Source organism: Hyperoodon ampullatus (assembly GCF_949752795.1).
Source record: "Hyperoodon ampullatus genome assembly, chromosome: 9".
NCBI lineage: Eukaryota > Metazoa > Chordata > Mammalia > Artiodactyla > Ziphiidae > Hyperoodon > Hyperoodon ampullatus.
Window position 1 is genome coordinate 50155677 of NC_136922.1, and position 16792 is coordinate 50172468.

Sequence of the window (16792 nt, forward strand, 5' to 3'; positions counted from 1 at the left end):
AAGACCAGCCAGAAATCCCCAGGAGAGGAAACCTGAAAATGTTGGTTTCCTTAAAAATCAATTTTCTGTTCAATTTGTTGGGGAGAAAAGGAACTGTGTTGTGTGTGTGGGTGCTGCTGAAATACTGAACACGCAGCAGTAGCAAAGTAAACAACAGATCCCAATATCCTATGGCTGCACTAATGTCTGAATTTTTCTTTGTTTGGCTAAATCTGGAGGATAAATGTTACCCTCAGAACCCCAAGGTAATGCCTACATCCACATTCTTAAGGCTTTTGCTTCCTTCTGGGATTAACAAATAAGTGTAATTCTTTTCTCTCTTCCCAATGCCCAGCAGGCAGCACAGTTTGCTTGCTTTTTGCCACAGTAGGCAAAGAGCACCCACATTTCCACAGCGGGGTTGTTTCAGTGTCCAGACACAGAAACGAGGGGGAACCTTTCCCACACATGGGAGTAGATTCTGCAGCCCAGATCTCATGGCAGACCGGTGATCTCGGCCATGCAGATATGTGCCATTGCTCAGTTTCAGGATCTCATATTGAAAACGCATGGCGTTCCATGGACAATGCCACGGTGTGTCATGCTCTTGTTGAGCAGGATCACGCTGGTTCTTCAAGTGACACCACCCACCCAACACAAAGAAGAGAGAAACACTGCTACTTTGCACCTCTCACAAATGAGATCCTTGGTTTGTTACTAAACCAAAGGTGGCTTGGGATTATTTCAGTAGGTTAAGAGTGAGTGTATTCTATTAATGCAGAAAATGCAGTTATTGAACACACAGTTTCCCAGTCTGCCTAGAGCACATTACCCCTGTCATCAGTTTCTTCTTCATCCTCCGGAGGAGAGCAGGGCAGGAACAGGTGGAAACTTCTCCGTGTGTGTCACTGCTCACCAGCACCCTCTGTGGCAGCTGCCATCTTCTCTGTCTTTTTAGACTTCCTCTGCATTTGCTCTTGTTCCTTCCTCCTCAGCTTTTCTCTGTGTTTTTCTATTTTCTCTTGGGCCTTCCGAGCCTTCTCCAGGGACACTTTCATTTCTTTGAGTCTTTTTTTGACCACTGCTCGGTCCTGGGATGATATCATTCCAAGAGCCTAAGAAGGAAACACATAAACAAACTGAATTTGAAAACCAATGACCTGCTTATGATGAGGTTGCTATCACAAGATGTTCAAACTCAAGAACTAATGTAAACATAATCAAAGAGGTAGAAACTGAGGAAGAGCTGATTACATTTGCCAAAAATCTACCTACTGTGGGGCTGAGCTTTATTTGTTCTTTTATACTTTGAAATCCCTAGCACAGTACCTCCTAAACCTCAGCAAGTAAATGCTTTCTGAACTGGTAATTAATGGGTCAGTGAATGGAAAAAGGGCACAATTCTGCTTCTCCAACCTTTGGGCTGTAGACATTTACAGCCAGAAGTATTGCTAAACTCACTGATATTTTCAAAAGATAGGAGTGGGCACCTGCTGCCACGGAGGGTTCCAAGAAGGGCAGGAGGAATCGAAGTGGCTTCCTTTCTGCCAATGTATTCACATTTACAATGGAGACCAAAAATGTCTTTGGGACCAGAATGCTCAGGTCAGCATGATTAGCCACTCTCTCCCCGTAGGCAGACCTATAAAGGAAGCCTGATCATAATGAGGAGGCTGCTCGATGAGCTTGGAATTCAGAATAAGGGGAGTTGGTTACGTACTTTAAATGTTTCATGACCTTCAGAATCAACAGCGGGATGCATCCATCTCCCCAACAGGGACAGCCTTGTCAATGGGCCTTCATATTCACAGGCTATTGATTGATCTCTAACCTTTTCAAGACTGTCAAGAGCTACTCATCTGCCCGTCAGCCCAGCAGGGGGCCGAGGTTGGGGGTGGCAGGCTGGCTGTGAGCTCCTTTTGCCCTTTTTCCACAGGGGTAGGTGCCACCTCAGGCTCTAAAGGAGATGGACTGGACAGGTGAAAATGAGAGTGCCAGGGCAGAGGAGGCAAGACACAGCCTGCACTTGGTGGGGGAAGAAAGTTCTGGGGAGAACGTGGTCCCGTTTTTTGAGTGGTATGCAGGGAAGAGGGAGGGTGGGGGGAGCAATGAGTTAAAAAAAGGGAAGTGGGCCTCCCTGGTGGTGCAGTGGTTGAGAGTCCGCCTGCCGATGCAGGGGACACGGGTTCGTGCCCCGGTCCAGGAGGATCCCACATGCTGCGGAGCGGCTGGGCCCGTGAGCCATGGCCGCTGAGCCTGCGCTCTGCAACAGGAGAGGCCACAACAGTGAGAGGCCCGCATACCGCAAAAAAAAAAAAAAAAAAAAAAAAGAAAAAGGGAAGATTCATGGACCTGGGTTTTAACTCTCATGTCATGGGAGAGTCCACATCGGCCATTATTAAAACTCATACTACATAGGAAGTAAGTAGAGTTAATACATGGACCATGTGTTGCTTGGCGGAAGCAATGGAGTGAGCCTCTAGCTCTCCTGCTCGACATCCTACTGTTTGATTCAGAACCCGACGACTTTCCAAAACTTCCTTTACCACTCAGAAATCATTCAAGGTCCTTTCTGCTAACTGTGGGTGAGAAGGACCTCTCAGATATGCAGGATGCTCTCATCTAACGGAAACATTTTAGGCGCTATGTGTAATACAAATTATACTTGGTAACCTAACACAAACATATAATTCTTTACCTTAAGTTTATTTCCATCCAACTGCAGGAGTTGCTCTCCAGTGATGTTTTGGGCACTGAATTCAGAGACATACTGCTCCAGATTTAGGCTCATTAGCCAGTGAGAAACCTGCTGCACGCTCCATTCATGAACGGCCCGATTCAGACACTGACTGTGTTTGGGAGACTGTCCGTCATCAAGAATCTGAGGTAGGAATGTTAGGCAGGGTTGTTAAAGGACCGAGAAGCTGTGGCTCAGTATGGCATGTGATGCTATCAAAAGCCATTTCTTGCCTACTAGAGCCACACTTGTTTTTAAACCATAGAGTAAACGAATGGTTCTAGCTGTATGTGTAACATACACAAAGTTATTAACTCTACATTTTGTTTAGGTATTTGGGAATTTAAAAATTCCCCCAAACAAAGCATTTTAATGTAGGAAGTTTAAAACTGAAAAATACACTCCAGCGTTGCAAGTTTTTACATTAAAACACTATGGAAAGATTATCAGATGCAGAAAACGAATACATCATTAATCTCTATATGTAATGCATCACTCTGCACTGATCCTCTGCTAAGACATCAGAGATATGTAAAGACATATTTTAAAATACTGAGGTATATCTTTTACTTAGAAGGGGAGAGCATTAAGTCCTCAAGCATTCTTAGGGGAAATTTCACAGCCATTATTTCACTTGAGCAGCAAGCAAACCTGTGAGGAAGGTAGGACAGGTAATTTCCATAATTACTTTTAATAAACGAGTGAGGCCCAGAAAGTCTACAGATCTGTCCACTATCACGCAGCTAGTAAGAGGTGGAGCTCAGCATTTACTGGTTTATTCCAAATCCCAGGCTCTGTCCAATGCAGGACATTGCTATGAATAGTGCAAAGGGCAGCTGGGTTCCTAGAGCCACTAAGCTGAGAGGAGATGAAGGCAATGATAAATCCGGGAGGAGAGACAGGCGTCACCTCAGTGACCACGCAGGGAACACAGAGGAGGGGATGGGGAAGCTGAGATGAAGGCAAAGGAGGTGAAACACAATGGGCTGTGTCAGGGTAATGGTGATGGGAGGCACAGCAAGGGACTCTGGAGGTGGAATCTGGAGATCCTCTTGAATGTCTTTTCAACTAAGATATAGACAAGGGCAAAGAGTGAAACTATTTAACACGAGGAAACCCTCCAACTACAGAGGAAATTTTCTTGTCTTGCTTGACTTTAAATCATTTGCAAAGAAAGAAAAGTGTCAGACAATACGATGTAAGCCACCACACATAGCCCACTGAGAGCTCACCTCGTCATCTATCATATCCAGGCTCTGAGTGAGAGAGCAACAAAGGAACCAAAAAAGAAAAGTGTTACAGGAACAGGAGACACACATGTACAGTGCAAAGTTTTAATACAATTAAAATCATGCCAAGCCTGAAGAATATGGGCAGAAGAATTTAAGGGAAAAAAAAAGTTTTACAAAGCAAAAATCATGTTAGAAAGAAATAACTAAGAACAAATATTTAGGGTGAATATATCTCTACTTACAGCGCTTTTCCCCAGCCCCACCCCCGCCCCCAGTACTGGTATTTCTTCCTTCTACTTATCTCTTGGAGCACTAAGTCAGTCACCAGTGTAATCTTCTGCCCTCCTGTACACATTATATCTCCTGAGAACCCACTGCAATGCACACTTGACCCTGGCTTCTAAGTAAGTGGTTCTCCCCCAGTTTTCCTTCCTTATCACAACTGCACCTCTCCCAGCTCCACTGCGGTAATTCTCAATCAGGGGCCACTCCCCACTCAGAGGGAACATCAGGGATGGTGAAAAAGGTGAGGGAGGAGGGGGATGGATCGTCTGTAAACTCCCTCGAGATTTCTTTTTTCTTTTTTTTTGCCACACCTCGAAGCTTGCAGGATCTTAGTTCCCCAACCAGGGATCGAACCTGGGCCCCCCCTGCAGTGGAAGCACGGAGTCCTAACGACTGGGCCTCCAGGGAATTCCCTCCCTTGGGATTTCTGGGCCGTTCCCTCTTGCTGCTCTCCAGTGCCCAGTCTCCCATCCCCAACCCTCTGTTGACAGTCATCCCATTTATATCAAAGAAAGGCTGAGGAGGTCCCTAGACAGCTTAGAGCTCAGACATAGTACTTTGCTTCCGTGTTGAGACAGAGAGGGAGCGAAATCATGAGGACTGATATGCAAAATCTGCCTAAAAACATTTTCCCCGGTGATAGTTCATTGGTAAAATGTATGATCTGAGAAAGCAGCTCTGTCGTCAGTGCCGTGCATGTACCTCATCTGATGAGAGCACCAAGGACTGAGAGAGCCCAGGTGTTTTGGGTTCTGCTCCCAGGCCGCTCAGGTCTGCTGAACTGGTACTGCTGGGACTGAAGTCATCACTGAAGGTAAAATTCTGAAAAAACAAATAAAGCTCACTGTTAAATGAGCATAGTGAATGAACCAGAGGTAGGTATGTTTGCAAGTTCTGGAAAGGTTCTTTTTAAGTAATCTTAGAAGAGATTCATATTTGGTTTGGTGACCTTCACCCAGCAGTGGTTGAGAACACTGTGCCTTCTGCACTGGTTAGGGAATTCTGGGTGCTTTCTCCATCACATGAAAGGATAGATGTCTTAGAGAAATGATTCTTCAACCTCTCTTCAAGGGTACAGCATTCATTATCCTCTGCAACTGCTCAGAGGGGTAATATTAATAAGCCTATATTCTTTGACCCTAATCGTGATAAGTAACAGCATAAGTAAAAATACAAGATGGTGTGGTGAGCCTGAGTTATTAGGAACAGATGGCAATCCATATTAGAAAGGTAGCTTGAGCACCCCCTGGGAAGGATCGCTTGCTGTTGGCCGTGATAAATACTGTGAGAGATGGCAGATCCTCTCCTGGATGTAACCTTCAAGATGATGAGTTCTGGGGTAGGTCACAGTCTGCCATTACACTAGTGGTCACATGCTAAAATACAACTCTTGCACAGCACCCACGGAGTACCAAAGAGGCTGCGGCATGGATAGAAGCCCATTTCCAATTAACCACCTGGGGGGTTGGGGAGGTTGAGGGTGTGTATGTAAAACTTCCCCAGAATTTCATTAAAATGTTCAGTGGATATTAAAGTTAAATAAATTCACAATGACTACATAGCTGCATTTGCAAAAACATTTAAAACCAAATCTGGTGTCTCTCCAGTGCAAGATAATGGTAGAATCTATTCAAACAACTTTTAGATTTCTCAGATCCAAGACTGAAAATTTCAAGACCAAAGTGGCCTTCTGCTTCCAAAACTTCTTTTGCTAACAGTCCTTTGCTAGAAGGACTGCCTTTCCTGGAACTCTAAGCACCTGACCAACACCATCTTGTTTCCTATTCCCCTTCCTTAGGAACTGGACTGTTAGTTTTCCATTAGGTTCCCTTGCATTGGGTTTAGCTGGTTGTCAAGAATAAATACCATGCCAGAGGCTAGAGAATTCAGTACCAAACAAACGCCAAGTTTGCTAAAACTTCAGAAAAGGAGACGAAATCAGAGCACAAAGAGCTAGGCTAGTAAAACATTTAAGCAGGTGAGCATTTAACACAGCACATTACCATTTGACATTGTCATTGGAGATATGACCCCAAATTCTGTCAAAACCTTATGAGCTGTTGACCTCAAGAAAAGAATTAAATTTAAGTTAACATTAATCACAGTTTTCTGTTTGAGAAAGAAAAGTGAACATTGATAAAAGGAGACCAAACAACATGTGAAAGTTAGCCACCGTATGTGTTTCAATAAAATGTTAGGTAACGTTTGCAGCGTCATGCTGGAAATAACCATCGTGCATTTAAAAACAAATAAGCATATAATTCCTCATTCTGCTAAACTTAAAAAACTTTGGTGATAGAATTGTAACAGTTTATCAACATGGAAGTTTGATTTAAAAGAAGAAATAAGTAAGGGTGCTATGTCAGCATTCGTTTGTTTGAAAGAGTTTCATTTAGATATATTGAACACATATTCAGTCCCAAATTTATTTGTTTTCCAGTAAATCTTGAAGAGCACAGCAAAAATAGTTTTGTAATGTAATTTAAAGTGGAATACGTGGTAAACAGATCTATCATACTGTTCCATGATTCAAATGCATCTTTCCCAGCATGGCTTGACTGTCAAACTGAGATTAACTAGCAGTATGTGAAAAGACAGGCAAATCAAAGATTAACGTACAATCTAGAATGGAACAGTATTAAAGAAGGTGATGGTTAAATGAGGCTTTCTTCCTCCCCCACACAAGAAATACCATGCATTGTTTACTGCAGTGTTATCACATTGGTTTCTCGGATCCAGAGCATACACACAAGTTGAGAATGCTTTCCAAAGACCGAAGAGGAGGAAGGATTGGGGGTTTTCTTGTTTGCTTTTTTAATCCATGTGTTTTCTACCTTAGACCCCTTTTTATCTGAAATTAGAGTTTCAGGAGAAGGCTGAAGGGGACTTGCAGACGCAGGCAGGTTCCTGACGGAATACGATCCTTTCCGGCTTTCGTTAAACCACGAGAAAGGCAGGCCTGCTGACGGCGTGGAGGCCTGAGCAGTGGAGGACAGCTTCGGTTTCCAGTGTTCCAGCCTGCCGCTGAAGATCCTGGGTTATGAAAAGAACGGGTATGTTAGACAAAGAAAAGGCAGATATAAAACTTATTGAAATGAATTCTGAAGGGACTCTGAATATAGTTTGAAGTCATAGTTTGAGAAATTATTCTACACAACGGATAGAGTAAAAATTTTGCCCTTTTGACTAGAACGTTAATCTTAATAGTTATCTTTTTTTGGTTAACTTTAATTTTTCTTTTCTTTTGGGCCACACCACGCAGCATGCGGAACTTCCCTGACCAGGGATCGAACCTGCGCCATCTGCAGTGGAAGCGCAGAATCTTAGCCACTAGACCACTAGGGAAGTCCAATAGTTATCTTTTTTGCATCTAAATGGATTCTATAACAATGATCAATATTTTGTTATCATTATTGCCACGATGAATTTTATGAAATGTGCCTAATAAATGTATGTGGATAAATTAGTATCAGGGAGGGGCATGGTCTTTTAGGAATTGCTATTAAGTTAATCATCACAGCATTCCCTTTATTTGGGTCACATAACAGTGCCTCACACTAGTGACATGAGCTCATAACCAGCATTCTACCCTGGCCTCCTCTGAGCACAGGTTCTCAAGAGCCTGAGACTTTAGAAAATGATATATTTAAATACTTGGAAATTTCTGGGCTCATGATACTTTAAGCAGAACACACACCTTATTGGTTTTTCATCATAATCTTAGTGCCTTATCACAGGAGAAACATCAGACCCGAGGTCCTAAAACCGTACACACTTCCTGTGTACATGGCCTTGGGCCTTCTCTCAGAGTCTATTTCCTCATCCACAAAAGGTGGATATTTTATATATATCATATGTGGTTATTAAGAATTAAATTAGATAAGTGTGAAAGTGCTTTGAAAAATGTAAAGGTATAAAGGTCTATGCTTATTTAATATTTAAAGGACTCAAAGGCGTTTGAAAACAGACTTTTGGGACTTCCCTGGTAGTTCAGTGGTTAAGAATCTACCTGCCAATGCAGGGGACATGGGTTTGAGCCCTGGTCCGGGAAGATCCCATGCACCGCAGAGCAACTAAGCCCATGAGCCACAACTACGGAGTCTGCAAGCCACAACTACTGAGCCCGAGTGCCACAATTACTGAAGCCTGCACACCTAGAGCCCATGCTCCACAAGAAGAGAAGCCACTGCAATGAGAAGCCTGCACACCACAAGGAAGAGCAGCCTCACTTGCCGCAATTAGAGAAAGCCCGTGCGCAGCAATGAAGACCCAATGCAGCCAAAAATAAATAAATTAATTTTTTAAAAAAAAGAAAGAAAGAAACCAGACTTTTTTTTTCTTAATGCAGTTACCTGCATATTTATATTTACCTTTTGGTTAAAAAAAATTAGCAGGAGCTGAGGCAGGAATGGGCAGTAGTTTCTATGCACTTGGAAGAAGTCACCCTCAATATGTCCAAGTGATCTCTGATATAATGCCTATTATTTGTTAGCTGTTGATGTCATGACAACAAAGAGATTCCCCTTCAATTAAAAGTGCCTCAACAGCATGGCTTACGGACAACTTTTGTCCCAGATGTATACTGAATTTCAACAGTCTCACATCTCATTTCTCATTATTTTGAAATATTATATATTTCAAATTTATATAGGTAATACAACTCCTAACAATTTCTGTTCATTTCCAAAGATTATTGTGAGAGTCAAATGGGACAATTAATGTAAAAGCATCTTGTAAACTGTAAAGCAATATATATATAAGGGGATTATGAGAACGATAACTAAAGAGAATGCAGAAGTCAGCAAAGTTTTGGTAGCATACTGAAACCACCGGTTGGGTCAGCAAAAGTGTTTGTCACACTAAAGATTCCAGAAGATCTGATGATTTTAGAGGTGTATTTATTAAAAAAAAAAAAAACCCAAAGGGGTCTGCAAGGATAATAAAGAACAACCAGAGATGTGTCAACCTTCAATTTTATCCTGAAGTTTAAACTAAAAAAATATGTATCCTTAAATTCACTTACTATCAAAAAATGGGGGGATGTGGGTTTACAATAACTGAACTTAAGAAAGCATGCTAGCAGAGGCAGACTGATCTTCTGTAAGAAGCACTCTTTATTCCTGGGTCTTGGACCAGTGCAGTGGTGGTCCCCAAATAAGTCTGATAAGGATCATCTGAAGCAGCTGTTCAAATACAAATTCTTGGGTACCTGGACTTACCAAGTTAGAATTTGGGGGACAGGGAGGAGTTGGACCTGGAATCTATATTTTTTAATAATACATGTCTGAGCTCACTCTTAAAAGTTTTTAATAACTATATTTATTAATATTATCCTGAATACAAATGTGAGGTTTCTGGAGCAGAAACAGGTTATTATTTACTTACAAAAGTTATTGCACTGGTTTCCCATGCCCTAATTTCCTCTTTCCAGGCTGACACAATGGGAACAAGTTGTCATCGTATTCTTGGTCTACATTATAGGTGAGGAATCTAAAAAATATGAATCTGGATGATTATATAGGAGAGGGACAGCTGTCTGCCTTCTTTCCTCTGAGAGAGGGAGAGACATCTTATCTCCTTAATGTAAACAATTCAACTTGAGAAGGATCTTGGGTTCTTATGCTTTGGAAAGTAATATATGTCAGAGTAATATATGTAAGTAATATATGTCAGACTAGTGTCTCCAGCTTTACAGCCCCGGGAACGTCTCCATAGAGTTCGTCTCAGCCCCCTCTCCCCATCCCCACTTCTGGAAAATGTAATCACATACCTCTGGGGAGGTAAATCTCTCTGCAGGTAAATCTATCTATCTAGTCATAATTTAACTTCTCAGGCTTATCGTTTAGCTCAGGTCCCACATTCCAGTAAAAATGCTCACAAAGCTCTGACTGTGCAGAAACATAAAAATATTTTCCCTGTAGCCCCTCACTCTTATAATTGGGGATATTTGAGATTAATTGGACCTGATGATTATTTTCCTCCTCTTTGGTTATAAATTTCTGAATCAATTAATCAAAGTAACATGGGAATGTTTTAAAGAGTTCCATCCATAATTCAAATAAGGTATGGTAGTGCTTAAATATATGGATACTGTTTTAAAGGTTATAAACAGGCCATAATGAATGACAGCATGAGTATCTTGTCCTACTCCCAAGTGAACTGCCTTTGTCGCAATGCTTTTAAAACAACCACCACTACCACATTAAAAAAAAATTTTTTTAACATCTTTATTGGAGTATAATTGCTTTACATTGTTGTGTTAGTTGCTGCTGTGTAACAAAGTGAATCAGCTATACATATACATATATCCCCATATCTCCTCCCTCTTGCGTCTCCCTCCCACCCTCCCTATCGCACCCCGCTAGGTGGTCACAAAGCACCAAGCTGATCTCCCTGTGCTATGCGGCTGCTTCCCACTAGCTATCTATTTTACATTTGGTAGTGTATATATGTCCATGCCACTCTCTCACTTCATCCCAGCTTACCCTTCCCCCCTCCCTGTGTCCTCAAGTCCATTCTCTACATCTGCGTCTTTACTCCTGTCCTACCCCTATGTTCTTCAGAACCATTAAAAAAATTTTTTTAGATTCCATATATATGTGTTAGCATACGGTATTTGTTTTTCTCTGACTTACTTTACTCTGTATGACAGACTCTAGGTCCATCCACCTCACTACAAATAACTCAATTTCGCTTCTTTTTATGGCTGAGTAATATTCCATTGTATATATGTGCCACATCTTCTTTATCCATTGATCTGTTGATGGACACTTAGGTTGCTTCCATATCCTGGCTATTGTAAATAGAGCTGCAATGAACATTTTGGTACATGACTCTTTTTGAATTATGGTTTTCTCAGGGTATGTGCCCAGTAGTGGGATTGCTGGGTCATATGGTAGTTCTAATTTTAGTTTTTTAAGGAACCTCCACACTGTTCTCCATAGTGGTTGTATCAATTTACATTCCTACCAACAGTGCAAGAGGGTTCCCTTTTCTCCACACCCTCTCCAGCATTTATTGTTTGTAGATTTTTTGATGAAGGCCATTCTGACCAGTGTGAGGTGATACCTCACTGTAGTTTTGATTTGCATTTCTCTAATGATTAGTGATGTTGAACATCCTTTCATGTGTTTATTGGCAATCTGTGTATCTTCTTTGGAGAAATGTCTATTTAGGTCTTCTGCCCATTTGTGGATTGGGTTGTTTGTATTTTTGATATTGAGTTGCATGAGCTGCTTGTATATTTTGTAGATTAATCCTTTGTCAGTTGCTTCATTTGCAAATATTTTCTCCCATTCTGAGGGTGGTCTTTTTGTCTTGTTTATGGTTTCCTTTGCTGTGCAAAAAATTTTAAGTTTCATTAGGTCCCATTTGTTTATTTTTGTTTTTATTTCCACTTCTCTAGGAGGTGGGTCAAAAAGGATCTTGCTTTGATTTATGTCATGGAGTGTTCTGCCTATGTTTTCCTCTAAGAGTTTTATAGTGTCTGGCCTTATATTTAGGTCTTTAATCCATTTGGAGTTTATTTTTGTGTATGGTGTTAGGAAATGTTCTAATTTCATTCTTTTACATGTAGCTGTCCAGTTTTCCCAGCACCACTTATTGAAGAGGCTGTCTTATCTCCATTGTATATTCTTGCCTCCTTTATCAAAGATAAGGTGACCATATGTGCATGGATTTATCTCTGGGCTTTCTATCCTGTTCCATTGATCTAATTTCTGTTTTCGTGCCAGTACCATAGTGTCTTGATTACTGTACCTCTCTAGTATAGCCTGAAGTCAGGGAGTCTGATTCCTCCAGCTCCGTTTTTCTTCCTCAAGGTTACTTTGGCTATTCAGGGTCTTTTGTGTTTCCATACAAATTTTGAAGTTTTTTGTTCTAGTTCTGTGAAAAATGCCATTGGTAGTTTGATAGGGATTGCATTAAGTCTGTAGATTGCTTTGGGTAGTACAGTCATTTTCATGATGTTGATTCTTCCAATCCAAGAACATGGTATATTTCTCCATCTATATCATCTTTAATTTCTTTCCTCAGGGTCTTACAGTTTTCTGGGTACAGGTCTTTTGTCTCCTTAGGTAGGTTTATTCCTAGGTATTTTATTCTTTTTGTTGCAATGGTGAATGGGAGTGTTTCCTTAATTTCTTTTTCAGATTTTCATCATTAGTGTATAGGAATGCAAGAGATTTCTGTGAATTAATTTGGTATCCTGCTACTTTACCAAATTCATTGATTAGCTCCAGTAGTTTTCTGGTAGCATCTTTAGGACTCTCTATGTAGAGTATCATGTCATCCACAAACGGTGACGGTTTTACTTCTTCTTTTCCAATTTGGATTCCTTTTATTTCTTTTTCATCTCTGACTGCTGTGGCTAAAACTTCCAAAACTATGTTGAATAAGAGTGGTGAGAGTGGGCAACCTTGTCTTGTTCCTGATCTTAGTGGAAATGGTTTCAGTTTTTCACCACTGAGAACGATGGGCTGTGGGTTTGTCATATATGGCCTTTATTATGTTGAGGTAAGTTCCCTCTATGCCTACTTTCTGGAGGGTTTTTAATCATAAATGGGTGTTGAATTTTGTTGAAGGCTTTTTCTGCATTTATTGAGATTATCATATGGTTTTTCTCCTTCACTTCGTTAATGTGTTCCACACTGGTCGATTTGCGTATATTAAAGAATCCTTGCGTCTCTGGGATAAACCCCACTTGCTCATGGTGTATGATCCTTTGAATGTGCTGCTGGATTCAGTTTGCTAGTATTCTGTTGAGGAGTTTTGCACTGAGGTTCATCAGTGATACTGTCCTGTAGTAGTTTTCTTTTTTTGTAACACTGTTGTCTGGTTTTGGTGTCAGGGTGATGGTGGCCTCATAGAATGAGTTTGGGAGTGTTCCTCCCTCTGCTATATTTTGGAAGAGTTTGAGAAGGACAGGTGTTAGCTCTTCTCTAAATGTTTGATAGAATTCACCTGTGAATCCATCTGGTCCTGGGTTATTGTTTGTTGGCAGATTTTTAATCACAGTTTCAATTTCAGTGCTTGTGATTGGTCTGTTTATATTTTCTATTTCTTCCTGGTTCAGTCTCGGAAGGTCGTGCTTTTCTAAGAATTTGTCCATTTCTTCCAGGTTGTCCATTTTTTGGCATAGAGTTGCTTGCAGTAATCTCTCATGATCCTTTGTATTTCTGCAGTGTCAACTGTTACTTCTCCTTTTTCATTTCTAATTCTGTTGATTTGAGTCTCTTCCCTTTTTTTCTTGATGAGTCTGGCTAATGGTTTATCATTTTGTTTATCTTCTCAAAGAACCAGCTTTTAGTTTTATTGATCTTTGCTATCGTTTTCTTCATTTCTTTTTCATTTACCTCTGATCTGATCTTTATGATTTCTTTCCTTCTGCTAACTTGGGGGTTTTTTGTTCTTCTTTCTCTATTTGCGTAAGTGTAAGGCTAGGTTGTTCATTTGAGATTTTTCTTGTTTCTTGAGGTAGGATTGTATTGCTATAAACTTCCCTCTTAGAACTGCTTTTGCTGTATCCCATAGGTTTTGGGCCGTTGTGTTTTCATTGTCATTTGTCTCTAGGTATTTTTTGATATCCTCTTTGATTTCTTCAGTGATATCTTGGTTATTTAGTAGCATATTGTTTAGCCTCCATGTGTATTTTTTACAGTTTTTTTCCTGTAATTGATATCTAGTCTTATAGCATTGTGGTGGGAAAAGATACTTGATACGATTTCAGTTTTCTTAAATTTACCAAGGCTTGATTTGTGACCCAAGATATGATCCCGGAGAATGTTCCATGAGCATTTGAGAAGAAAATGTATTCTGTTGTTTTTGGATGGAATGTCCTATAAATATCAATTAAGTCCATCTTGCTTAATGTATCATTTAAAGCTTGTGTTTCCTTATTTATTTTCATTTTGGTTGATCTGTCCATTGGTGAAAGTGGGGTGTTAAAGTTCCCTACTCTTACACTGTTACGGTCAATTTCCCCTTTTATGGCTGTTAGCATTTGCCTTATGTATTGAGGTGCTCCTATGTTGGGTGCATAAATATTTACAATTGTTATATCTTCTTCTTGGATTGATCCCTTGATCATTATGTAGTGTCCTTCTTTGTCTCTTGTAATAGTCTTTATTTTAAAGTCTACTTTGTCTGATACGAGAATTGCTACTTGAGCTTTCTTTTGATTTCCATTTGCATGGAATATCTTTTTCCATCTCCTCACTTACATTCTGTATGTGCCCCTAGGTCTGAGGTAGGTCTCTTGTAGACAGCATATATACATGTCTTGTTTTTGTATCCATTCAGCCAGTCTGTGTCTTCTGGTTGGAGTATTTAATCCATTTGCATTTAAGGTAATTATAGATATGTATGTTCCTATTACCATTTTCTTAATTATTCTGGGTTTGTTACTGTAGGTCTTTTTCTTCTCTTGTGTTTCCTGCCTAGAGAAGTTCCTTTAGCATTTGTTGTCAAGCTGGTTTGGTGGTGCTGAATTCTCTTAGCTTTTGCATGTATGTAAAGGTTTTAATTTCTCTGTCAAATCTGAAAGAGATCCTTGCTGGGTAGAGTAATCTTGGTTGTAGGTTTTCCCTTTCATCACCTTAAATATGTCCTGCCACTCCCTTCTGGCTTGCAGAGTTTCTGCTGAAAGATCAGCTTTTAACCTTGTGGGGATTCCCTTGTATGTTATTTGTTGCTTTTCCCTTGCTGCTTTTAGTATCTTTTCTTTGTATTTAATTTTTGATAGTTTGATTAATATGTGTCTTGGCATGTTTCTCCTCGGATTTATCCTGTATGGGACTCTCTGTGCTTCCTTGACGTGATTGACTATTTCCTTTCCCATATTAGGGAAGTTTTCAACTATAATCTCTTCAAATATTTTCTCAGTCCCTTTCTTTTACTCTTCTTCTTCTGGGACCCCTATAATTCGAATGTTGGTTCGTTTAATGTTGTCCCAGAGGTCTCTGAGACTGTCCTCAATTCTTTCCATTCTTTTTTCTTTCTTCTGCTCTGCAGTAGTTATTTCCACTATTTTATCTTCCAGGTCACTTAACTGTTCTCCTGCCTCAGTTATTCTGCTATTGATTCCTTCTAAAGAATTTTTAATTTCATTTATAGCGTTGTTTATCATTGTTTGTTTGCTCTTTAGTTCTTCTAGCTCCTTGTTAAATGTTTCTTGTATTTTTTCAATTCTCTTTCCAAGATTTTGGATCATCTTTACTATCATTACTCTGAATTCTTTTTCAGGTAGACTGCCTATTTCCTCTTCATTTGTTTGGTCTGGTGGGTTTTTACCTTGCTCCTTCATCTGCTGCGTATTTCTCTGTCTTCTCATTTTGCTTTACTTACTGTGTTTGGGGTCTCCTTTTCACAGGCTGCAGGTTCGTAGTTCCCACTGTTTTTGGCGTCTTCCCCCAGTGAGTAGGGTTGGTTCAGTTGGTTGTGTAGGCTTCCTGGCAGAGGGGACTGGTGCCGGTGTTCTGGTGGATGAGGCTGGAGCTTGTCTTTCTGATGGGCAGGACCACATCCAGTGGTGTGTTTTGGGGTATCTGTGAACTTAGTATGATTTTAGGCAGCCTCTCTGCTATTGGGTGGGGTTGTGTTCCTGTCTTGCTAGTTGTTTGGCATGGGGTGTCCAGCACTGGAGCTTGCTGGTCATTGAGTGGAGCTGGGTCTTAGCGTTGAGACAGAGATCTCTGGGAGAGCTCTCGCTGATTGATATTACGTGGAGCCGGGAGGTCTCTGGTGGTCCCATGTCCTGAACTCAGCTCTCCCACCTCAGAGGCTCAGGCCTGACAGCCAGCTGGAGCACCAAGACCCTGTCAGCCACACAGCCAAACTTTAAGCTTGATTTATTTATTTAATTCGAGTGCCCATCCTTGACTCTGTTCCCATATGGAATGGATCTTGATCTTATATATCCTTTTCTTAATCCTCCTTGTAACTAGGAAAAAGAGAGTAATGTATCACTTCATTTCCATCATAGAGTTCACTGTCCACTACCACTTTTAATAGGTAGGAAATAAGAATATTGTTGCCAAATTGTTGTCATTCTAATGCCCTATTTGAAAAGGACTTTTGGTAGTTCAGATCCTGGCCAGGTAATGTTTCAAAGAAAATCTGCAGACCACATCTCATTAAACCCTTTCATAAAATTCTCACTGCCAGGGAAATACTCAAGAGTAAAAATTCCATGTGGACTTGTATATCCAGCACTAAAGACGGGTCCAAAGGCCAATGTGATGAATGAGATTACAGAAGCTCAGCCTTGGATAATATCCAGAGGCTTTCTGCTCTAGCTTTCCACACCACAATAACGGAGGAACAAAGGAATAGTCACATAGAAAGCAAAGAAAGCCCACTTCTAAGGAGACAACCACTGTCCTCACAGTTGCAAACCACGAGATCCTGGGGTATTTTGAAGACTATTTTCCAGGTCTGGCTGTGCCCCTGCTGGGGCTGTATCCTGTCCCCCTTACTTCTTTGCGTATCCTTGACTCTAAAACTCCCTGAGCTGATGGAACCTCTGTGTGGTTCCTAGTATCCTTCAAAAAACTGAACAGTG

General features: G+C 40.7%; 1 protein-coding gene across 6 annotated transcripts in view; it reads right to left on the reverse strand.

The window, feature by feature from the left end:
- Window positions 1-884: 884 nt before the first annotated feature.
- The window catches only part of PPP1R9A (protein phosphatase 1 regulatory subunit 9A), a gene marked incomplete at both ends in the record, with an annotated part of 293236 nt that continues 277328 nt past the window's right edge, over window positions 885-16792 (reverse strand). The window contains 5 exons of one of the 6 annotated variants that reach the window (XM_079711707.1): window positions 885-1094; window positions 2678-2860; window positions 3949-3972; window positions 4936-5055; window positions 7068-7266. In XM_079711707.1, the coding sequence (XP_079567833.1) occupies window positions 885-1094; window positions 2678-2860; window positions 3949-3972; window positions 4936-5055; window positions 7068-7266 (736 nt within the window). Of the gene's footprint in view, window positions 1095-2677; window positions 2861-3948; window positions 3973-4935; window positions 5056-6953; window positions 7267-16792 lie in introns of all 6 variants that reach the window. The other 5 variants (XM_079711710.1, XM_079711708.1, XM_079711706.1 and 2 more) reach the window with 5 other exon arrangements.